The sequence below is a fragment of the Monodon monoceros genome, unplaced genomic scaffold (genome assembly GCF_005190385.1).
Source record: "Monodon monoceros isolate NGI ecotype Baffin Bay Population unplaced genomic scaffold, NGI_Narwhal_1 Super_Scaffold_9, whole genome shotgun sequence".
Lineage (NCBI taxonomy): Eukaryota > Metazoa > Chordata > Mammalia > Artiodactyla > Monodontidae > Monodon > Monodon monoceros.
In genome coordinates, this window is record NW_021703786.1 from 16,917,308 (window position 1) to 16,941,635 (window position 24,328).

Below are 24,328 nucleotides of genomic sequence, written 5' to 3' on the forward strand. Positions count from 1 at the left end.
CGGTAAACAGAGGTGGGGCATTGTCCAAGGAGCCTCGACCCATCTGTTGCCTGGTGCCACTCTCCCACCTTGTTACCTTAACCCTGGTGTGCTTACACTGTGCGTGTCTCTTTGCAGCCCTCCTCCTGGGACAGTGTACCCTTAGGGACAGAACGATCCGGGCATAGGATCAGGATTAAGGATTATTTGGAGTGCAAATTCGGTACCACTTTCCCCACTCCATGATTATGTCACCTCTGGAGGGGCTCTCTATGCCTGACGATGTTGGTTGGCAGTTCTAGAGCTTGTCACCCATCTCCAGGGCTCTGCTTCCTCCTGCTGCCAGTAGGCTCAGGTGCCCTTGTACCCCTGGTCTCCTCCTCCACCTGCCTACTGTCTCTTCTCTTCACCCTAATTAGACCTGCCACAACCTGCTGCTCCCTACCTGGCTCCTACCTGCCTGCCAGTACCTGCCTCCCACAGGCCAGGCCCTCACCACCTATGGTGCCCTACCAGAAAGGGCAGATGGGTACCGCCCCCAGTTCCAATGCCAATGCACCGGAGGCCTTCCCATCCCTTCTTACAGAAGCAAGATAAAGACCACATATTCCAGTGAGTATGGCAACAGAGCACACAATCGAGATCGAGAGTGATGGACACCCAATCAGCAATTTTTGTAGGCCTCACCTGAATACAGGTAGGTGAGTCAAGGTTCAGCCTGGCTCTTTGCAATGATACCAAGAGTCCTCGTAAGCCTCGAGCCAGGAACCCCCTCTCCATTGGTAAATTACTCCCTCACCCTTGCCCTTAATGTCTGCGTCTGCTCTGAACCCAATGCCGGTCAGCCCCTACTGTTTCCCTCGCGGTCAGCCCCAAGTTGAAGCCTGGCGCGGCCCAGGGGGCGGGTCCATTTAGGGGAGGGGAGGGGACTGGGCGGGGACTGGAGGAGGGGGCGCGGTCTCAGTTCTGCCACCTTCCTCCGGGCCGGGAGCGCAGCCGCCGCCGCCGCCGCCGCCGCCGCCGCGTCCTCTCAGCCTTGCGCTCCGCCCGCTGGCTCTGCCGCCGCAGCCCGGCCCAGGAGCGCAGAGCCTTGGGCACCGGCCCCGCAGCCTAACCACCCTTCGGGCCGCGTGCGCTGCAGCCGGCATGGGGGGCCACTAAGAGCGGGCACTCCTTCCCTCTGGCACCTCCCCCGGTCCCTGGCCACTGGACTCCGGCCAGCGCACCTCGGTCACCTCTGGCCCCCAGTCCGGCGCCTGGCACGGCCCTCCGCTGTGACCCTCCAGATCTGAGCACCGTGTCCCCACCCCCCCGCCTGTGCCTGGGACACCTGGGTCCCCCGGCGGCCCCGAGCAAAGGGGCGGGGGGGGCATGAAGCCGCTGGAGAAATTTCTGAAGAAGCAGACGTCGCAGCTGGCGGGGCGAACGGTGGCGGGAGGTCCCGGCGGGGGTCCGGGGAGCTGCGGCGGGCCTGGAGGGGGTGGGGGACCTGGCGGGGGCGGCGGTCTAGCCGGGGGACCGCGGCCGCTGCAGCGGCGTCAGAGCGTGTCTCGTCTGCTGCTCCCAGCTTTCCTCCGGGAGCCCCTCGCCGAGCCGGGTCTGGAGCCGCCCCCAGAGGAGGACGGTGGAGAGCCGGCGGGGGTCGCGGAGGATCTCGGCAGCGGGGGGCCCTGTTGGCTGCAGCTGGAGGAGGTGCCGGGGCCCGGGCCTCTCGGGGGAGGGGGTCCCCTGCGCTCCCCTTCCTCATACTCCTCAGACGAGCTGTCCCCGGGCGAGCCTCTGACTTCCCCACCCTGGGCCCCCCTGGGCGCCCCCGAGCGGCCGGAGCATCTTCTGAACCGGGTTCTGGAGCGGCTGGCCGGAGGGGCCACCAGGGACAGCGCCGCCTCAGGTAAGGGGTGGCTGGCTCATCCATCCCGGAGTAGGGGGTTGCCACCTGGTGGTTCCTCTTCCTTTGCCCTTGGACGGTGGGTGGGGGTTGCCCTATGCCGAGCCTCGGCGTGGGGGGGGGGAGGGTTGAGTGGTCAGCTGGGGGCCTATGGGAGGAACAGACCTTTCTGCAGCAGAGAAGTGGCAGTGCCACCTTCCTCCCTGTAGCAGCCTCACCCATGGCTGCAGAAGAAGCTGAACCCCTTCCTCTCCTTAAGCCACACTTCCTCTCACCTGGACATTTCATCTAGACCCTCATGGGTCCCTGATGCTGACTACCTCCTTCTGTGGCCCAAAATTAAGGCCTGACACAGTAAGATGGAAGCTGCCCAGACCAGTCGGTGCAGCCCCCTAGAGGTGGCCAAGCCCCACAAGACCTTCCAGGAGTCCCCGATTCCGTTTAGAAGACCCAGAGCGGAGGGCTGGCCCACTCAGTGGGGCAGTGCCAGACAGGCACACGGCCCAAGCTGCCTTTTGGCCTCCGGCAAAGGGATGCATTGTCCTTAGCAGCTTGGGGGGAGGGAGGTATTCTAGTTGGGGGCCCACTCAGAAGATATTTGTTGGGGGAGAGGCAGCTGGGCAGACATCAGGGCCCTGCAGCATCCCGGGGGGTCTGAACCTCTCCGACTCCCACCCTTCCGGTGGCAGGCCTCAGCACATGGCCTCTTTAAAAAATAACCGCACCCTGAGAGGCTTATTCCCTGAATGATGATGTTATTTTGCCACTCCCCACCAGCACCTGTACTAAGGGGATTCTGAGGAAACTGAGGCCTCAGATTGCTGGTTAGTGGCTGAGGTAGAAGACCGGAGGGTCTTTAGGGCTAGCTCTCGGCATTTCACTAAGCCCAGCAGGGTCTGAGTATTGGGAGCCCTGGTTGAGGGCCTAAAGATGGGGTTTCATGCTTTGCTCCCAGACCTTTGCAGGGAGTCCTAACCCAGGTGTGTGGAATGGGGCTCCACTCCCCTAGATTTTTCTCAACACCCAGGTACTCTCCTTGGCTCAGGTTGTAGTTGCCCTGGGGAGCTGACACCTTTTGCATTTAATTAGAAAAATATCAGACACACACAGCTCTCTTAACCATAACTTCCCGCCTACACCACACACCCTATGTCTCTATGACACATTCCCTGGGGAGGCTGTACATTGGACCAGAGCCTGCCTTGGAAGAGACAGACGCCAAACTGTAGCCCCCATAGCAGCATCTCCCCCACTCTGCCCCCACGTTCCTCTTCCTTTGCTCTGTTTAGCTCTCCTGTGAGATAAAGAGTAGAGGAAAGATTTTGGGCATCCCTATTCCTCGTCCCCATACCTGGAGCTGAGGGTCAGGGCTGGGAGGGCTCAGACTCACTTTAAAAACTTGGCAGAGAGGTAAAGGGAGAAACTGTCTTTCCCCTTCCGCAGGGGCAGGGGCCTGGTGCCACAGGCGCTGCTCAGTCTTCCCTGGGGAAGGAGTCTTGAATTGACTGTCACCGTATTATCTGGACTGGCAGGCTGGATCCCCAGAGTAACTGCTTTGGGGAACCCCAAACCAGTCCCAGAGTGAATGAGAATCAGCTTAACCTGCCACTCTGATATTCTCCAATATAACCAATGTTCTTAAGCCATCTCGGTTCCCTCCCAGGGCGTGTGGGAGGAGGGGACTTACAGAAGGTACCCCAAACTAACCAAAGGCTCCCAAACGTCTAAGCAGCCCCACCTGCCCACTGTACCCTGACGCTCTGCTGGCCTCAGGCATGGCGAGAAAAGAACAAAGACTCAGGAGTCTGGGTTCTTACTCCAGCTCCAGGCAAGTCCCTCCCACAGCTCTGGGCCTCAGTTTCTCATTTGTGAAATGAAGTAGTTGAAGTAGAGGATCTGGTGTTGATTCTCCTGCTCCACCTTCATGGCTGGAATTGGAGGCCAGGGGACGGTGACCCGGGGGCCATCAGAAGCCTTGGTTTTGCCCTGGGGCAGTACCTGGGGACCTGGCCCTAACCTGTCCTGGTGAGGACACCTGGCTCCCTCCCCGAACCCTGCCTGTCTGTGTGTGCCAGGCTGCCCTGCCCCACCCCAGGTCTGGCTGCAAGTCAGGGCGACCTTGTACCTGGCTGACGGGCTGAGCCAGGCCCAGATGGGGGTGTGGAGGGGGAAAGGGTGGTGTGAGGAACCACTCCCCTCCACCCTTCCATCGTTAACTCTTCCATCCCTGGGCGTCAGGAGGACACAGGCTTTGTATTTAAAGGCTTTGGGATCAAAGAGATGGCAGTCGCTCCCTCTCCCTTTGAATGGGGCTCGTTCTCACCTGCCTAGTTGGAACTCAAATTTGTTAGGTAGGGAGTGAAGAGGGGCGGAGGGACACACACACACACACACACACACACACACACACACACACACGTTGACCCTAACCTCTGTGCTTAAAAGTTCTCTTTGTCTAGAGACACTTCTGGGGGCTACCTCTTCCTCTTTTTTTCAGGCAGATCTCAAGCTTGGTGTATTAACTGACCAGCTTCCCACACACATTGGAGAGAAGTGGGCGTGGCCATGCAAGCGCGCCCCTTCCTTCTCTCCAGCCGCCTTGGCAGCTGCCAACCCCACCCCCACAGCGGCTGCCCAGAACCTTCACATGTGTGTGTGTGCGCGTGTGTGTGTGCAGAGCGTGACTGGGCAGGTGGCTGGGGCTCCAGCCTGGCTAAAGAGAATTTGCCCTCGGAGGCAAGAGAGGGGGTGGTGAGTGTCAAATTGGGTCCTGGAAGTGCCCTCCCGACATCAGTGGTGGCAATCGCTCTCTACAGATATCCTGCTGGATGACATCGTCCTCACGCATTCTCTCTTCCTTCCCACGGAGAAGTTTCTGCAGGAGCTACACCAGTAATATCCTTTTGGGGAGCTTGCAAAAGGGGAGGTCAGGAGGGAGCCACCCCCCCTCACCCCACATGTGATGTGAGGGTCTAAGCTCTTCCCTAGAAAACACACCTGGGTTTCAATTCCAGGTTTTTCACTCACCAGCTGTGTGACCTTGGGCAGCTCACCTAACCTCCTGGGGCCTCAGTTTCCTCTTCTGTAAAACGGGGGTAAATAGCACCTGCCCTGCCTCTCTGTGGGGCTGCTGTGGAGACCATTCTGACAGCAGATGTGGGAGTGCTCTGGAGACTGCAGAGCCCTGTATAGATGTAAGGGGTTATTACTCTATTAAGAGTGCCTCTCTCCCTACTGAATTATTGCTCTAAACATCTGGTTGCCCAGTGAGTTATTACAGGGTCTGATGTAAACATCAGGTCGTGGCTGTGCTTCAGCAGGGTCTACTAGAGACAAGCCACTGGCTGGGCTATTCTCAGGGCTTCTCACCAGGTTATTCTAGGACCTAATTATAAACGTCAGGCCAGTGAGTAGAATATCATAGGCTCTCTTAGAAACACCAGGCCTTACACTGAAGTATTGTCAGGCTTGTGGTTAGCACCATTGGCCTTTATCAGCCTGCTGTAAGCTCCAGGCTGTGGGCTGATCAGGGGTTGGGTGGGTCCAGGCAGAGTAGCTTCTAGTGAATTTTCTCAGGTGAAATTCGAACAGGCAGGGGCAGGAGTTGGATGTGGTCAAGTGGGTGCCATCCCTACCTACTCTGGCAAAAACCTGGGCTGGGGCATGAGGTGGTCTTGGTTCCAAGGGCCCTTGGAGCCCCTTTCTCCATAGCCCCAAACCTAGAGAATTTTTAGGGGTAGCCTTGCCTCCCATTGCCTCCCATACCCCTTCCCGGTGTCCTCAGGTCTGCCTGCCCAGGGCTTTTTCTTAACTTAGGGGTCAGCTTTGTTTGGGCAGGAGGCATGGAGGGCCCCGAGGGGCTTGGCCGGAAGCAGGCCTGTCTAGCCATGCTCCTTCATTTCTTGGACACCTACCAAGGGCTGCTGCAGGAGGAAGAGGGGGCTGGCCGCATCATCAAGGTGGGCCTGGGATGAGAAGGTGGGTGAGCAGGCTGTTTGCTCTGGAAGGGGGCCCCTTTGAAGGAACCATACTTCTCAAGCTGGGTACCTGGAAGGAAATGATGCCAGTGAGCCTTAGCATGTACAGTTCTTCTGTGCTCGCAGGCATGGAGACCCTGCCCCGCCCTTGCAGAGGGTGATGCTTGAGACCCCTGCCCTCACCTTCTCTCTTCTCATCTCTGCAGGATCTGTACCTGCTGATTATGAAGGATGAGTCCCTTTACCAGGACCTGCGAGAGGACACACTGAGGCTGCACCAGCTTGTGGAAACAGTGGAGCTAAAGTGAGGGGAATAGGCTGGGGGAGGGGACAGGAAAGAAATCCCCCTTGTTCCTCTATTACAGGGCTGGGTGCCTGTGGCCTTTGGGCTCCAAGATGCTTTTATTTTCATTCCCTTTCTCTTACTGGAGAGTAGCACAAAGCACTGTCTCCAGTCATTTTTGGGGTCCATTCTCCCATCCATTTATTTGTCAATCCAATGGTGTACTGATAAATATTGAACGATCAGCACTTCAGGAAAAAGAGCCCTGGTTTATAGCTTTTGCTGATTCCCATGGTGTAAATTCTCTCACTGTGGTTGATTCCAAGCTACCAGTATGACATTACTGAATGTGAAGTTGGGAAGAGATGTGCAGTAGCAGGCCATTAGGTACTATCTTCACCATATAAATCCAACAGACGTAACTTAACCTGAAGAGCATAGATAAGAGTAAAAGGTAGTGAAACAATTAGGAAACTACTTTTTGGGTAATAATTTGGCTGTAAGTTTATAAAACATATATATATATATGTTTATATATAATTATATATTTTATATATATGTAAGTTTACATATATATGTATAATTAATTTTTGAATGGCTATGTTTAAAAACCAGTTGGCAGAGCTCCCCAAAATTTAACAATCTGCTTTCATGAACCAATGTGAGCTGGCTTCAGGACACTACCGCATCCATCCCTCCATCTTTTCAGCCCTTTCAGTCTCTCCCTGCTCCATCCCACCATCATAACCCTCATTTAGGCGTCATTATCTCTCACCTGGATTATCGCCACAGCCTCCCATCCAGGGCTTCAGCTTGTGGTTTTGTGTCTTTCTTATGCTGACCCCAGAGAGATCTTTCAAACTTGACAACATTGTGCTTCTGTTCCGAGAATATCCACGGCCCCCCATTGCCTACAAGATAAAGTTGCAACATCCGAGACTCTCTCTTTCTGCCTCTGGTCATTCTTCCCATCTCATCTCCCACATCCCGCTTCACCCGTGACACTCCCTATACACCCCACCATTCCACGAACACCTTTGTGTTCCCAACTTCCTGCTGTCACTTATGTGGTTCACCCCAGCGTGCCCTCCTCCCACCCCCTTCTCTTCCTGTTGTTCTTCAAGGTCCAGGTCAAATGCCATCCTCCCAGTGAAGGCATCTTTTAGCAGTAGCTGTCCCTCCCCCATACCAACGTAACCCTTCTCGTACCTTTATTATATCACCTAACACCTCCTGCCTCGTGTTAGATGTAGCTGTATGCACGTCTCCCTCCCTCCCAGACTGTGAAGTTCTTTTTTTTTTTTTTTTAATTTATTTTATTTTTGGCTGCGTTGGGTTTTCGTTGCTGCGTGCAGGCTTTCTCTAGTTGCAGTGAGCGGGGGCTGCTCTTCATTGCGGTGCGCGGGCCTCTCATTGCAGTGGCTTCTCTTGTTGCAGAGCGTAAGCTCTAGGCGCGCGGGCTTCAGTAGTTGTGGCACACGCGCTCAGTAGTTGTGGCTCGTAGGCTCTAGAGCGCAGCCTCATTAGTTGTGGAGCACAGGCTTAGCTGCTCTGCGGCATGTGAGATCTTCCCGGACCAGGACTTGAACCGTGTCCCCTGCACTGGCAGGCGGATTCTTAACCACTGCACCACTGGGCAAGTCCCCCAGACTGTGAAGTTCTTGTTGGCAAAATTCAGCAGACAGCTGATGACCTACACCTACCATGTGCCAGGCAGTGTGCTAGACCTGTAGGATGAAAATAAAATTCAGTCAGCTCTCAATCTTGTAAAAGAGATAAGACATGAACATAAACAAATATTAGCCCAATGTCCTACAGCTATTAAGACAAAATGGTGACCTCTCATGGTGGGTGGGATGGATAGAGAAGAATTCACGGAAGAGGTGGCATTTGATTTGGGTCATTCAGTCAGTTGTCCCATGCTGGCCATTGTCCTCTCTTCTTACCCCCTTCACCACTCTCTGAACCTGATGCCGGGGCATCCTTGACCAGTTCTGATATCCCTGATTGATGTTGCCTGCCTTGCATGCAGTATGCCTGGCAGGGCTTCCTGATGCCCAGCTGTGTCCACAGCAGGATCCCGGACGAGAGCCAGCTGCCCAGCAAGCAGGTGAAGCCACTCTTCCGCCACTTCCGTCGGATAGACTCCTGTCTGCAGACCCGCGTGGCCTTCCGGGGTTCCGATGAGAGTGAGTGGCAGGACCGTAGGAGGGGCAGGGATTCTTCAGCGGCTCCGGGGGCTCTGGATCTCGGGCACCCTCTGTGGAGTCTCCCTGTGTCATAGAACTAGTCCTTTTCACAGCATATTTTTCAGAGGCCAACCAATTTCAGGTTGGGGTGGGGTGGGGAACAGAGGTGCCCAGGGGGGAACTGTGCTGATGCTGCCGTTCTGCCCACTGGTGAAAAGCCACCTCCCGGTCTCTATCCAGTCTTCTGCCGGGTCTATATGCCTGACCATTCCTACGTGACCATACGCAGCCGCCTCTCAGCATCTGTGCAGGACATTCTGGGCTCTGTGACGGAGAAATTGCAGTACTCAGAGGAGCCTGCGGGGCGTGAAGATTCCCTCATCCTGGTAGCTGTGGCCTCCTCGGGAGGTGAGGGTCAGAAGGAGCTGGGCTGGGGACGGGGTGGGGGGGTGGGGCGGGGGCGCACAAGAAAAGAAACTCACAAGCCCAGTGCCTTGGGGCAGGAGTAAAGACTGAATGCCAGGCCCTGGCTGCTACTCCAAGTGCGGTCCTGGGACCAGACACATGAGCATCACCTGGGAGCTTGCTAAAAATGCAGTATCTCAGACCCCACTCCAGACCTGCAGAATCAGAATGTGCATTTTAACAAGATCCCCGGGTGATTCTTGTGCACATTAAAGTTGGGCAGCAGTGGTCCAGGACACTTGCATGCTGCTCTGGGTGGTTTGCCTCTTACATTGGAATCTTGTCCTTTAACTTCCACGAGCATCTAAGGATGCTACGTTTTTGAGGCCAAAGGCACAGGGTGGCCCTCCCGGTAGGAAGGCAAAAACCCTGCAGTGTAGTCATAGCCTTATTTTCCTCTAATTCAGAAAAAAAAATTCCTGCTTTCCCAGTGTCACAGGGATGATAGACTAAGAGAAGAGCTATAAAGAAGGTTGGGAGCCAAAAGGAGGTTATAAATGCAAGAGAACTCATTTTTTGAAAAATGTCAGATAAATATGGCATAAACTGGTGATGATATGAGTCCTGTTAGTCTAGAACATGTCTGGGCGGGATTAGGAGTTTCTGGAGGGGACGGCGGTGGTGGCTGGGGTGTGTGAGGGTACAGGGGCCGGTGCTGAGGCAGGGCAGCTTGTTCTCCTGCAGAGAAGGTCCTTCTCCAGCCGACCGAAGACTGTGTCTTCACCACGCTGGGCATCAACAGTCACCTGTTTGCCTGTACCCGAGACAGCTATGAGGCCCTGGTAAGAACTCCTTCACAAGCCTCGGCTGAGAGGGAAGGCTGAGAGGGGCCGGGAGCAGAAATTCAGAAGCCCAGCCCATGTCCCTGCCTGCCACCAGGTGCCCCTCCCCGAGGAGATCCAGGTCTCCCCTGGAGACACAGAGATCCACCGAGGGGAGCCTGAGGACGTCGCCAACCACCTTACTGCCTTCCACTGGGAGTTGTTCCGCTGTGTGCATGAGGTGGGGATTGAGGCTGGAGCTGAGCTGGGGGCCTGGAGGGAGGCAGCGTCTGGGCTGAAAGTTCTGGTTAGGACGCTCCCTTGCAGCATGCCCTGGGGCAGTGTGCCGCCAGAACCTCTCTAAGCCTTTGTTCCCTTTATCTTAAAAAAAAAAAAAAAAAAAAGCAAAGAGAGAGGAAACACCTCGTCTTACCCGCCCCCCTCCCTGGGTGGTTCAGGATCCAATTGCTGCTTACACAGAACCTGACCCACGGTTAGAATTCGTAAAATATTCACTATTAAAGAAAATAAGGCAAGGACAATAATGTCGATCAGATGGTTCAAGCGCCTGGCACCGGGTAAGTGTTCAGTAGATGGTAGAGCATTATTAATGTTGGTTGTCTTTTCTCCCCCCTCTCTGTTGCATCCTGCCCTGTCCCGGTTTTCTTCTATTTTCCACCCCTCCCGCCCCCGTCCTCCTGCCTTACCCTGCTCACCGCCTCGCACTGCCCTCTTCCCACCCGCACTCCCCACGCCCTGGCGGCCCCTCCTGCCACCGCGGGTGCAGCTGGAGTTCGTGGACTACGTGTTCCACGGGGAGCGCGGCCGCCGGGAAACGGCCAACCTGGAGCTGCTGCTGCAGCGCTGCAGCGAGGTCACGCACTGGGTGGCCACAGAGGTGCTGCTCTGCGAGGCCCCGGGCAAGCGCGCGCAGCTGCTCAAGAAGTTCATAAAGATCGCGGCCATGTGAGTGCGGCGGCCGCGGAGGGGGAGGCCATGGCCAGCCGCCCCCCCGCTGACCCCGCCTCCCGCCCCCGCAGCTGCAAGCAGAACCAGGACCTGCTGTCCTTCTACGCCTTGGTCATGGGGCTGGACAACGCCGCGGTCAGCCGCCTGAGGCTCACCTGGGAGGTGATGAGACCTCTTCCCTTTCCTCTCCTCCCACCTGTGCTGGCCCACCTCGGGGGTCTTGGCCTCCACCCTCAGCCTTGACATCTCGGGCTCACCCCAAAGCGGCCTCCCGGGACCGCTGCTCGCCTCTGGGGAGCTTTTGTGCCGATTGGAAGGAGGCGCCCTCTTCTGGCAAATACAGCCCCGGGGCACACCGCAGGGCTGAGGGACCCGGTCCCAGGGCAGATTAGTAGAGGCGGATTCCCCTGGGGGTGGGGGTAGGGGTGGGGTGGGAGGGGGCAGTCCCGGGCAGGTCGCAGCCTTAGCTCTTGGCTTTCAGACAGCACCCAGTGAGGCCTTGTACGTGGCAGGTGCATCTGCAGAGGCCTCCATTTCCCCAGAATAACTCATTCCTCTGGGCCGCTTCAAGCTCCCCACACCTAGCCCAGGGCTGGTTCTACTTCCCCGCCGGCCAGCTTCCCAGCCCCCTGGGAGACAGGCCCTTTCCCCCTCTAACACCTGGGGATTAGTCAGGAGATCCCGTGAAACCCAAGGAGCTCCAGACTCTGACATCTCCTCTTCCTTCAAACTGCAGAAGCTGCCAGGGAAATTCAAGAACTTGTTCCGCAAATTTGAGAACCTGACAGTGAGTGGGTTTGGCTCTATGATCTGCCCCTGGACTGGCACCCCAGAGAATTTCTGTGCCCATAAACCTTTTACCTCAAGCTTCCCTTTCAAAGATTTTAGTGCCTGGGTCCCCCCACCCCTGCCCGCCCTTGCCCACCACGCTGGGAGGGAAGATGGGAGGACTGCTGCTTTGTTATCCCTGGAGGAGAGGGGAGAGCAGTTGAGCCCCAAGCAAGACACCCAAACACACCCCTATCTGATTGGAGATATTTCTAGGGCAGGGGCTGAGGGAGGGAGTGGGGGATGACTTTGGGGTACACTGGGCCTGTCTGTCCCTTTTTCCCTCTTCTGTGGGATGCTAGGACCCCTGCAGGAACCACAAAAGCTACCGAGAAGTGATCTCCAAGATGAAACCCCCTGTGATTCCTTTCGTGCCTCTGATCCTCAAAGGTGAGAGTCACTTCCAAGCTACGTTCTTCTCTCCACGCTCTCCATGCCACATTCTGACCCTCCGTCCCCTCTGAACTCAGCTCTGTGTGTTCAGCTCTCTCTGAACCCACCTAGAGAGGAGCGCCCCCCAGATTGAGTGCGGTCGGGGGGAGGGGAAGGGCCCTTTGGACCTCCTCTCTTACCCATTTGCTTCTCTCCCCATCCCTAGACCTGACTTTCCTGCACGAGGGGAGTAAGACCCTTGTAGATGGTTTGGTGAACATTGAGAAGCTGGTGAGTGGCACTGCCAACCTCACTCCCATTGAGTGGGGGAGGGCTGGCATCCTCGTCCTCTCCTGGCATCCCCCCTAAAGGTGCCAGCCTTCCTCATGGCGCCCAGCTTGCCTGACAGACTCCTGTCTCCCTGGGGGTGTCACTGTGACAGCCTGCCCACGGGTGGCAAAACTGACAGGCAGCTCAGGGTGGGGGGGCAACTCTGCCTCCCCCTCACCTGGCACCCTATTGTACCCCTTCTTTGGTCCTTTAGAGACCCTCCAGAGCTGGGGACTGGAGGGAGTTAAACCAAGAGAGTTGGAGATTGGAGGAGGGAGAGCATTAGAAGGGGGGGCATCTTTCTGTGCCCTTTTCAGGACTCATTCCTTGTCATCTCCCAGCATTCAGTGGCTGAAAAAGTGAGGACCGTCCGCAAATACCGGAGCCGGCCCCTTTGTGAGTAACCCACGGCGTTTTGAGAGCATTGCAGGTAGAGCTTTGACTGAGCAGGGGGGGTTCCTGGGAGAAGTCCCCACTTAAATGTTTATTTCCTTAAATGTGTCATTTCTCCATTCTCTCCTTGGCCTGCCCGGGGGGCCCTCCTGCCTAACATCTGTCCCAATCCACACCCTTCTCCTCTGGCTGGTATGTGTGTAGGGGAAGAAGGGTGGCCAGCACCCTGACTGCCTCCCTGTCTTCACACCCCCAGGCCTTGATATGGAGGCCTCCCCGCATCACCTGCAGACCAAGGCCTACGTGCGCCAGTTCCAGGTCATCGACAACCAGAACCTCCTTTTCGAGCTCTCCTACAAGCTGGAGGCCAATAATCAGTGAGAACGGAGCTTCTGGCTGGCCCTTCACCAGGGTCCTTGGGCGCCTGGCACTCAAGCACTTTGCACGACGTCCCAACCCACGTCTGACCTCTGTCCCCGGGAGCAGGAAAGAGTTGGGTGGACTTAGCCCTGGACTCACAAGCCTGTTCGTCCTGCTGAAGTCCTCTCCGCCTTGCTCCTTCAAGCCCAAACCACACTCTGCTGGTGCCTGCCCTCCCAGGGAAAGTGGGCAGAGAGCTCCTTCCCCAGCCCCTCCCATAGAGGTCTGTTCCGGAGATGCAGTTCCCAGCCTCCTCTTCCCAAGCAGGCAGGAAAGCTGCCCCCCTTCCCATCTCGCAGAGCAGAGTTACAGGAGGGATTGGCGTCCTTCCTCTCCACCGCCTGCCAGGCTTCTCCATGGTCACGCTGGGACCCCTAGATGGACCCCCGAATATTATATTTACCTTGTGTCCGTGTGGGTGTGTGTGTGCGTGTGTGTGTGGGTATGTGCGCCCCCTTTGAAGGAGCAGGAGTGCATCTGGTAGTTGAGGGAGGGTGTTGTGTGTGCCGGGGAGGGGGTCCTTCTGTTTGGTGCTACCCTTGTCTACTCTGCCGCTGGGACGGTGTGGGGTGCTTTCGCCGCCCCACCGCTCCCTGCCCAGCTCCCCTGATGCCCTGTATGTCCAGGCTTGTGGGTGAAGCTGCTCGGGAGGGCAAGGAGAAGCAGCAGACTGGAGGGTTACCCATCAGCCCTTAGGATTTCCCCCCTCAGGCCTCCCACAGGTCCCTGGGTGGGCTCCCATGCGAGGGTAAAAGATGCTCAGGGAAACACTGGCCTAAGCTGCCTATTGGACCCTCCGTCTGCATTGCAGTGGGGTGAGGTGTGGCAGGGTCGGTCGGGTTGGGGTGCCCGCTGTCCATACTCCTGCTGTTCGGGTGTCTCACTGCTAAGCAGGGAGTTGTCACCTCCCTTCTGGCTCTTCTGTGGGATACCAACACATGGTCTCATCCTCCTCCCTGTCTTGACTCCCCCTTGGTCCTTCCCATCAGAGCTGGGGTGGGGTGGACCCCTGTACCTGGGGCAGGCAGCCCCCCAACGTGGGGAACGAAACGGCAGAGACTGGAAAGGCAAAACTGGGCTCTGGCGATGCCTTTATTACCTGTCTGTCTCCCCTCTGTCTCCCATCACGGGCCTCCAGGGCTGAGGGGTGCAGGGCTCCCGGCAGCTACGGTGTGAGGTTTCCTGGTGCAGCCTCACCCTCCTTTCTGGCACCACCTCTTTCCCTTCCGAAGAGGCAGCAGCCAAAGCAGCTGCCGTTCCTATCCTGAGAGTGTATATATTTTTTACCAAAAGCTCGGGAATTGTAAATTTATTTTTTAAAACTTAAAGAGGGAAAGAGCCTTGTATCATATGTAAACAGTGTATCATAGGTTATGTTGTACAGTCCCTTTTATACAGCGGTCTGTCTTGCTCCTGCCCCCCCCCCAAAAAAAATGTCTATAGACTCCCCACCCCCAGCACATTCACAGGCGCTGTGTCCCACCCCCTCCATCCCTCACAGACAGGGACCTCTGTCTATCTACTCCTCCCTGCTACTGCTGATGTGCCCTTCTCTCCCTGCAGCCGCCCTTCCTCCTGACCCCTCTCAGCAGCCTTGTCACTCCAGCTCTCATCATCCTCCCAAACCCGGGGGCCCGCTGGTCCAGTCTCTGCTGCTGCCCACCCCTAGCCTTGACGCCTGCCCTGCTGCTGCCCAGGGGCCTCTCGGTTGTCATTGCAGAAACCTCCCGGTGGAGTAAAAGCTGATAAAATTCTGAATCAACCCGCCTGCTGTTCTCCATTCTGTTTCTTTGAGCCTGGGGAAGGAAAGGCCGAGGGAGGGGAGAGGGAACCACCTCTTGGGGCTCTGGGCTACCTCAACCAGGCTGTTCCGGAGTGACTGAAAATGTGGGTGAGAGGAAAAGGCGCTAACCTCGGGAGAAATGCCACCTAGTGCCTGGGACTTGCAAGAGTGAATGTTTTCGTTCTTCCACGTTCCAGGTGCCATGGATATGTGATCGCGTTTAATTCTAACACTGTGAGGTGGAAGCTGGAAGCTGGGCAGTCCCAGCATAATGTCCAAGTTACAGGGCGAGCGAGGGGGCAGAACGGGGCCCCTAACCCAGATGTGTCCGCTATAGACAGCATGCACGTTCTCTAGCCCAGGGGTCCCCAACCCCCAGGCGGCGGACCGGTAGTGGTCCGCGGCCCGTTAGGAACCGGGCCGCACAGCAGGAGGTGAGCGGCGGGTGAGCAAGCGAAGCTTCATCTGCCTCTCCCCATTGCTCGCATCACCGCCTAAACCATCCCCCCCGGCATCCGTGGAAAAATTGTCTTCCACGAAACCGATCCCGGGTGCCAAATAGGTTGGGGACCGCTGCTCTAGCCGCTACCCAGACAGCATGCACTCTGCACACAACCAGTACCTACCAGTTATACTAAGATGTGGAGAATCTAGAGCCTCGTGTTAGGCTCTAATGAGAGCCTGAGCTCCGGGAGACATCATATACTCAAACAGCTACACGTGAGCCCTTGACCTTCCCTCATCCTGCATCAGTTATTCCCTCAGTCTTCTGCATCTCAGAAAATGGTCCTCTCGGGCTTCCCTGGTGGCGCAGTGATTGAGAGTCCGCCTGCCGATGAGGGGGACGCGGGTTCTTTCCCCGGTCCGGGAGGATCCCGCATTCCGCGGAGCGGCTGGGCCCATGGGCCATGGCCGCTGAGCCTGCGCGTCCGGAGCCTGTGCTCCGCAACGGGTGAGGCCACAACAGTGAGAGGCCCGCGTACCAAAAAAAAAAAAAAAAAAAGGTCCTCTTATCCACCCAAGTTTTCCAGGCAAAACTCTTAAGACTCACCCTCGATGCCTCTTTCCCTCATCCCTCACTCATCTCATCGGCCCGGCCCGGCGGTTACAACTCCGGAACACAACCTGATCAGCCCACTTCTCTACGATTTCTCTGTTACCACCCAGTCCAGACACTTTCACGTCTTCCCTGGACGACTGCACTAGCCTCCTACCTGGGCTCTCGGCTTCCTCTCTCCAACCTGCTCTTAACCCCACCAGTTGGGTCTCCACACTGCAGCCAGGGTGCTCTTTTACAAACCTGAATCAGATAATGTATGGCTAAACTTAAAGAGCAGCGATACCAGGTGTCAGTGAGAATGTGGAGCAACTGGCACTTCTATACATTGCTGGTGGGAGTCTAAATTGGTACAACCAGTTTGGAAAACTCTTTGGTCGTATCTACTAAAATTAAATGTACACCGTACCTGTGACCTAGCATTTCCATTCCTAGGTGTATATTCATGATAAAGAAGTTAGAAAAAACCCAAGTATCCTTCAACAGGTGAATGGACAAATCACTTGTAGTATATTCTTATAATGGAATATTACATAGCAATAAAAGGAACAAATGGCTACTACCTGTGTAAATGAATCTCATAGACATAATATTGAGTAAGCAAAGCCAGACATATAAACTACACACTATATAATTCTGTTTAGAGAAGTTAAAAAACAGGCAAAATTATGGGGATTGGAGTGAAAATAGTGGTTACTCATGGGGTGGGAGAGAGTATTGAAGGGGTGTGAAGAAGCCCTGTGTGGTTATAATAATGTTCTGTGTCAGGGACTTCCCTGGTGGTCCAGTGGTTAAGAATCTGCCTTCCAATGCAGGGGATGAGGGTTCGATCCCTGGTGAGGGAACTAAGATCCCACATATGCTGCGGGGCAACTAAGCCCTCGTGCCACAACTAGAGAGCCCGTGTGCCGCAACTAAGACCCGACGCAGCCAAATAAATAAATTAATTAATTAAAAAAATATGCCCGGGGGAATTCCCTGGTTTAAAAAAAAGTTCTGTATCTTTTTTTTTTCATTGAAATATAGTTGATTTACAATGTTGTGTTTAGTTTTAGGTGTACAGCAAAGTGATTCAGTTATGTATATACACATATACATATATGTATATGTACATATAGTTCCTTGTGCTATACCGTAGGTCCTCGTTTATCTATTTTATATATAGTAGTGTATATCTGTTAATCCCAAACTCCTACTTTATTTCTCCCGCACTTTCCCCCTTGGTAGCCATAAGTTTGTTTTCTATGTCTGTGAGTCTATTTTTGTTTTGTAAATAAGTTGCTTTGTAACATTTTTTTAGATTCCACATATAAGTGATATCATATGATATTTGTCTTTCTCTGTCTAACTTACTTCACTTAGTATGATAATCTCAGGTCCATCCATGTTGCTGCAAATGGCAATATTTCATTCTTTTTTATGGCTGAGTAATATTCCATTGTATATATGGACCACATCTTCTTTATCCATTCATCTGTTGATGTACATTTAGGTTGCTTCTATGTCTTGGCTACTGCGAATAGTGCTGCTATGAACATAATGTTCTGTATCTTGACCTGGATGTGGTTACACGTGTGTGTGTGTGTGTCCATTGAGATTTATACATTTCACTGTAATGTTACAGTTCAACTAAAACAATTCCGATTATTATAACGCTCCTCTGTTTTTGATAACACTTAGGTGAAAAATCAAAATGCTCTCTCTCTGACCTCACCTCCTCTCCCTTCTCTCACTCATCCCACTCCAGCCACGTTGACTGCCTTACTGCTCCTAAAACACATAACACTCATTCTTGTCTCAGGGATTTTACCTTTGCTCTTCCCTGAGCCTTTCCTGGCTATTCTGATCCCACCCCCGCACACCCCCCCACTCTCTCTCCCCTAATCCTCCTGTGTTTTCTTCAAGGCTCTCATCGCTACCTGACATCATCTACTCTTCTTTGTGTATTTGCTCCTCCAGCCCCCAGAATGTTAGCTCCATGTGTTTCTCTTGTTCACTCTTCAGAACCTAGAACAGTACTTGGCACCAAGAAGACACTCGATACATATTTGCTGAATGAGTAAATTAGGTTGTTTGAAATAGGAGCTGTAAGAAAGGGACAAGACACAGGATGATAAATGCTCTAGGAGTTAAGCCAAGGAGATTCACTACTCGTCTGGGGATAGGGGGGTGGGGAACAATAAGAGAAAACTCCTTGGGGGACTTCCCTGGCGGTCCAGTGGTTAAGACTCCGTGCTTCCAGGGACTTCCCTGGTTGTGCAGTGGTTAAGAATCCACCAGCCAATGCAGGGGACATGGGTTCGAGCCCTGGTCCTGGAAGATCCCACATGCCGGAGAGCAACAAAGCCCGTGCGCCACAACTACTGAGCCTGCACTCTAAAGCCCGTGAGCCACAATTACTGAAGCCCGCGTGCCTAGAGCCCGTGCTCCACAACAAGAGAAGCCACCACAATGAGAAGTCCGCACACCGCAACGAAGAGTAACCCCCGCTCACCACAACTAGAGAAAGCCCGTGCACAGCAATGAAGACCCAATGCAACCAAAATAAAAAAAGACTCCATGCTTCCAATGCAGGGGGTGTGGGTTCAATCCCTGGTCTGGGCACTAAGATCCCACATACTGTGGGGTGTGGCCAAAAAGTACACACACACACACACAAAACAGAGAGAGAAAAATTCTTGGAAGAGATGACCCAGTCCTTGAAGCAGGCAAAGGGTTTGATGGGCAAAGTGTGGACATGGGAGCATTGCTCAGCACTGAGAGCTGCCCCTCATGACACGAGGTGGTCAGAGAGCCCTGTGGGCTGTATGGGGAGAGGATGAGCTTACTTAATAATGTTTCACCTCCTAGGCTGGCTTAGCAGTGAAAAAAAGGTGGAAATAATTTAGCGTGTAATAAATAAGATGTAATAAGATGCTCTCTGGATCTGGGGCACAGTGAAGAATTTAAGCAGTGCCCTTTGCATCCACTAGGTGTCGCCACCAAGATTACGTCTCACCACGCTTGGGAATAGGGAGGAGGCCTGGGACGGGGAGAGCGGGGTAGAATCTTGAATCTCTCAGAGGGTCTATCTCCAGGCATGAGAAATTTGACCAGAATAACCCATATCTTTCATTCTCTGCCTTTCTACTGGCTCTTTCCCATTAAGCGTTTAAACCCCTCTCAACTCTCCATTTTTACAAACTCTTTTTTGTGTGTGTGGGATCTCAGTTCCCTGACCAGGGATTGGACTCAGGCCACGGCAGTGAAAGCCCGGAACCCTAACCACTAGGCAACCAGGGAACTCCCTACAAATGCTTTCCTTCACCTGACATACCCGCTCTAGCTTCTGTACCCCCTCACTTCCAGTTCTAGGCCAAACTTCCTGAAAGGGTTGTCTCTACCTCCTCATGTCCCATTCATTCCTTTTTTACTTTGCCTTGTTCCCCCAACTTTTCATCATGAAAGATTTCAAACACAGGAAAGTTGAAAGATTAGTACAATGAATACTTAGATCTTTTTAGACTCTATGATTAACATTTTGCTAAATTTGCTTTTGTTCTCTCTGTACACACACACTCACACACACACACACACATTTTTCTTTTGCCAACCTACTTGAAAGTAAGTTGCAAACGTTAATATCATTTCATTCCTAAAAGCCTCAGCAGAAATCTCCTAAGAATAAGGACGTTCCCTTACATGTCTACCACACCATTATCACACCTAAGAAAATCAACAGTTGTTCCATGATATCTGCTAATATTCAGTCTATATTTAATTTTCCCAGGTTGTCTCAAAAAAATCTGTAAGAAAACTTTTAAAAATCCGGATCTGGGCTTCCCTGGTGGCGCAGTGGTTGAGAGTCCGTCTGCCAATGCAGGGGACGCGGGTTCGAGCCCCGGTCCGGGAGGATCCCGCATGCCGCGGAGCGGCTGGGCCCGTGAGCCATGGCCGCTGAGCCTGCGCATCCGGAGCCTGTGCTCCGCAATGGGAGAGGTTACAGCAGTGAGAGGCCCGCGTACAGAAAAAAAAAAAAAAAAAAAAAAAATCCGGATCTAATCAAGGTCCATGCGTTGCATTCGGCTGTTATTTCTCTTTAGCCTCTTAATCTAGAACAGCTTCTTTTCTTTTCGATGACATTGACTTTTCAAAGTCTAGGACAGACGTCTTGTAAATTCTTGACTTGTCTGATTGTTTCCCCATGCTCTTGTTTACTTGCGTCCCCGTCCCCTCTATAGAGTATAAGCTATTAGTTCTGTCTAGAGAGGAGTGTCCAATACAAATATAATGTGAGCCATATCTGTAATTAAAATTTTTCTAGTAGTCACATTAAAGAAGAAGAAACAAGTAAGTTAATTTAATAGTTTAACTAAATATATCCAAAATAATATCATTTCAACATGTAATCAATATAAAAATATTGAGACATTTTACATTCTTTTTTTTGTATTAAGTCACTGAAATCTGGTATGCATGTTATACCCACAGCATATGTCAATTCAGACTAATCACTTTTTTTTTTTTTTTTTTTTTTGCGGTATGCGGGCCTCTCACTGTTGCGGCTTCTCCTGTTGCGGAGCACAGGGTCCGGACGCGCAGGCTCAGCGGCCACGGCTCACGGGCCCAGCTGCTCCGCGACATGTGGGATCTTCCCGGACCAGGGCACGAACCCGTGTCCCCTGCATCGGCAGGCGGACTCTCAATCACTGCGCCACCAGGGAAGCCCTTTTTTAAAATTTATTTTTTATTGAAGTAAAGTTGGTTTACAGTGTTGTGTTAATTTCTGCTGTGCCGCAAAGTAACTCAGTTATACACATATATATGTTCTTTTTTAAAAATAAATTTATATATTTATTTTCTTTTTTGGCTGCGTTGGGTCTTCGTTGCTGTGCGCGGGCTCTCTCCAGTTTCGGCGAGTGGGGGTTACTCTTCGTTGTGGTGCGCGGGCCTCTCATTGCGGTGGCTTCTCTTGTTGCAGAGCACAGGCTCTAGGCGCGCGGGCTTTAGTAGTTGTGGCACGTGGGCTCAGTAGTTGTGACACACGGGCTTAGTAGCTCCGCGGCATGTGGGATCTTCCTGGACCAGGGCTCGAACCCGTGTCCCCTGCATTGGCAGGCTGACTCTTAACCACTACGCCACCAGGGAAGCCCTACGTTCTTTTTTTACATTCTTTTCCATTCTGGTTTATCCCAGGAGAGTTAATATAGTTCCCTGTGGTATACAGTAGGACCTTGTTGCTTATCTATTCTCTATACAATAGTTTGCACCTACTAACCCCAAACTCCCGGTCCGTCCCTCCCCCACCTCCAACCCCCTTGGCAACCACAAGTCTGTTCTTTCTTTATGTCTGTGCAGAATAATGACATTTTAATTGATCAATAGCTACAAGTGACTAACGGCTCCCAGCTTGGACCGTATAGCTCTAGTAGTTTTCCAGAGCTTAAATATTCTAGGGAAGAATACTTTATAGGTGCTGCTGTTAATAGCATTATGCCGGGAGGCGAACAGTGTCAGGCTGGCCCATATTAGTGGTGGCTGAGTTTGACTCTGTGGTTAAGGAGGCACTGCCAGATTTCTCCATTAAAAAGACACTTTGTTTTTTCTCTTTGCAAAGACGCTTTGTTTTTTCTCTTTGCAGTTACTATGCGGTGATTTTTGCATCTGGCAAATATCCTGTGTATCCTAACCATTCACTCTTGTTAAAAAGTTATTTTTAAATGTGTTGTGTAATATTTCAATCATACAAAAAGTTTAAAGACTAATATAATGAACACCCGTGTCTCCACCACTCAGCTTAAATGAAATCTTACCTTACAGCTGAGGCTCCTAGTACCTGCCCCCAGTCACAGGCTCTTCCTTTCTCCCCAGAGGCCACCACTTTCCTGAGTGTGGTATCATTTCCATGAGTTTCTGTAAACTTTCATTACATATGTATATATCTCAAAACAATATAGTGTTTTGCATTCAGGGGGAGTAGCAGTTTTACTGAGATATAATTTGCAACCACTATTTAAAGTGTATAGTCCGGGACTTCCCTTGTGGCGCAGTGGTTAAGAATCTGCCTGCCAATGCAGGCGACACAAGTTCGAGCCCTGGTCCGGGAAGATCCCACATGCCTCGGACCAATTAAGCCCGTGTGCCACAACTACTGAGCCTGTGAGCCACAACTACTGAAGCCCGTGCGCCTAGAGCCCGTGCTCTGCAACAAGAGAAGCCACCGCAATGAGAAGCCCGCACACTGCAACGAAGAGTAGCCCCCACTCACCGAAACTAGAGAGAGCCTGCAGACAGCAACGAATGTGACAGTGAATATACTATGACTCATGAATGCTTTCCAAGTGTGTACACCGTTCAGGTGCATTCCATTTAGTCTTTTCTCCACTTTGCAGATGGGGAGCCTGAGGCTGGGAGAGGTTGAGTACCTTGCCCAAAGTCTCACCCTATTCAGTAGTGGGGAGAACTAAGACTCGAGGCCTTGGGCTCTTCCGACAGCACTGCCTCCAAAGTCTTTGTGCCCAGTCATACCCAGCGGCCACTCAGTGCAGGCATCCATCATCTCTCACTTAGATGTCCACAACACTTTTGCCTTTAACCTGGTCCCCTCTAATCCATCCTCTATGCTGCAGTCAGTCAGAGGGATCTTTCTAGAAAGCAAAGTGGGTCATGGCAGTTCTCGGCTCAAACTTTCTAGTGGTTTCCCTCTTGCCCTAGAGATAAAAATCTAACTTTTCATGAGAGATAAAAAAGTCCTTCACAAATTGGCCCCTGGCAACTTGACAGTGTAGCATGGGGCAGTGGTTCTTCATGGATGCATGTTGGAAATTCGTGGTAGCTTTTTTTGTTTTTTGCCCCACTGCAAGGCTTGTGGGATCTTATTTCCCTGACCAGGGATCGAACCTGGGCCCTCAGCAGTGAGAGCACGGAGTCCTAACCATTGGACCGTCAGGGAATTCCCTGTGGTTTTTTTTTGTTTATCCCAATGATAAGTTCGTGCTACTGGCATTTGGTAGGCAGGAGTTAGGGATGCTATATTTTGGCAATGGAAGGGACCATTCTGCACAACCAAGAATTATCCACATGACTCTCACTGTCTTACTGAACATTCTGTGTGAAAAATCTATTATCATCTGAGCCTAGAATCTATCTCTATTAACCCTACATCCAAGGGAGGAGGGGACAGGTTTATTTCTGGTTCACCCTAACCATGAGGATGTAGTCCTTTGGGGTCCCATCTTTATGAAGGAGAATGTCCCGTTAAACTCCCCTGTTGAGGAGGTCCTGGGGTGTTTTCTTTTCCCACAAGACCTGGAAAAAGCTCAAATTCATCTAGTTAGGCAAGTGTCCTCAGAGCAAAAGCCTGCTTCAGTGTTCCACTTATCTCTCTTTATGTCCCCTGCCTTCACTTACTTTGTTTGCCCTGAAAATTCCTCAATTTTCCATTAAAGCATTTAAGAGTTGGGGACCTGATGAAAGCACTTTATCACGTGCTTTCCTATTCATCACCTCATTTGGGCCTTCCAACAACCCTATGAAACAGTTGGGACAGGCACTATTATGTAGACCCATTTTACAGATAGGGTAGCTGCGGCCCAAAGGCACGCAGTAAGTAGTGAGAACTAAGTCCCAATTCTATCCCCTTACTTCGGATTCAGCGTAAATAAGGATGATGGAGAGACCCAAAGGACATTGTGAAGATATAAGACAATGGGGTTGACTGCAACGGAAAAGCATTTTTGTGGGTGGACTAGGGAGGGATCCTTACTCAGCTGGGACCGAGTTAACAGCAGCCCCACCAGGGAGGGCACAGGATTCCTTTCCCTGATCCAGGCAGCTGGAAGTCCGCAGCACCAACCCCCAGCTCTGGAAACTGAGGAAGCCTAGGCCCGGTAAAGAGGAGACGGATGTTCACAGGTGTTCGAGTCAGGCTGCTAAGATGACGTTAAGGATAACTTGTTAACAAGGCCTGCCTCTGTTCCCGTGACAACCAGAGCTTGACTACTGAGCCCTTGCAAGGTTGACTGGGGCGGGTTCTTCGTTAACTCGAAATTAGGAAAGGATATTTATGGGGTGTGTGTGTGCGCGCGCGCGCGCAAAAAAGATGAAAAAGATATTCAAAAAGATGTTCAGCTCAGTGATTCTCCACCTCCGCAACATGTTAGAATCACTTCCGCAATTTTAAAAGTTCCGATGCCTAGCCATACACAAGACCAATTAAATCAGAATCTCTGGGGATGGAACTCAGGTATCACTATTTAGTCAAGTCTTACCAGGTGATTCTAATCGCAGCCAAAGTTGCGATCCCAGCTTTTAGCTGCTAAACCAAATTCCTGAGACCTTCTCCAGATGGCGGCCACCCGCCCACTTCCGCCTTTACGTGCCCTGGCAGGGGGCGGGCTTTCCAGGGGCGCATGCGTGTAGCTTCTCTTCGCGCTCTGCTCCCTCCTCCTTTTCCCCCTCCTCCATTTTGTTCGCGGACGCTGGGGACGGTGGGAGCAGATCCATTTCCGGGTTGGCAAAAGGGGCGGCGGCGGCGAGAAAGGGAGCTTGCCGGGGGGCGAGCAGGACGGGACGGAGCCGGAGCGGAGGTGGCGGAGGATTCGCTCCCGGAGCGCTGTGCCCAGGTCGGGAAGAGGCCGGGGAGGGTGGGTCCGT

General features: G+C 52.8%; 2 protein-coding genes across 2 annotated transcripts in view; both read left to right on the forward strand.

Moving 5' to 3' along the window:
* The first annotated feature begins 1,350 nt into the window (after positions 1-1,350).
* On the forward strand, positions 1,351-12,815 carry RAPGEFL1 (Rap guanine nucleotide exchange factor like 1). Its single transcript, XM_029212771.1, has 15 exons — positions 1,351-1,870; positions 4,684-4,762; positions 5,691-5,826; positions 6,051-6,148; positions 8,204-8,316; positions 8,557-8,724; positions 9,466-9,563; positions 9,661-9,783; positions 10,330-10,508; positions 10,583-10,673; positions 11,248-11,298; positions 11,642-11,729; positions 11,938-12,002; positions 12,383-12,437; positions 12,691-12,815. Exons 1-15 carry the CDS (start codon positions 1,351-1,353, stop codon positions 12,813-12,815), a joined length of 1,989 nt encoding a protein of 662 aa, XP_029068604.1.
* An 11,338-nt stretch (positions 12,816-24,153) lies between these two features.
* WIPF2 (WAS/WASL interacting protein family member 2) overlaps positions 24,154-24,328 on the forward strand; it is a 43,396-nt gene continuing 43,221 nt past the window's right edge. The window contains exon 1 of the mRNA XM_029211752.1: positions 24,154-24,297. The gene's annotated coding sequence lies outside the window, so the exon portion shown is untranslated. The remainder of the gene's footprint in view (positions 24,298-24,328) is intronic.

Excerpts from the sequence above, each read along its gene's own strand:
- RAPGEFL1 (XM_029212771.1), top strand. The coding sequence starts at position 1,351 with ATGAAGCCGCTGGAGAAATTTCTGAAGAAGCAGACGTCGCAGCTGGCG. Across the intron at positions 4,763-5,690 it reads CTGCAGGAGCTACACCAGTA|CTTTGTTTGGGCAGGAGGCA; the intron begins ATATCCTTTTGG and ends CTTAGGGGTCAG. Across the intron at positions 12,003-12,382 it reads TGGTGAACATTGAGAAGCTG|CATTCAGTGGCTGAAAAAGT; the intron begins GTGAGTGGCACT and ends GTCATCTCCCAG.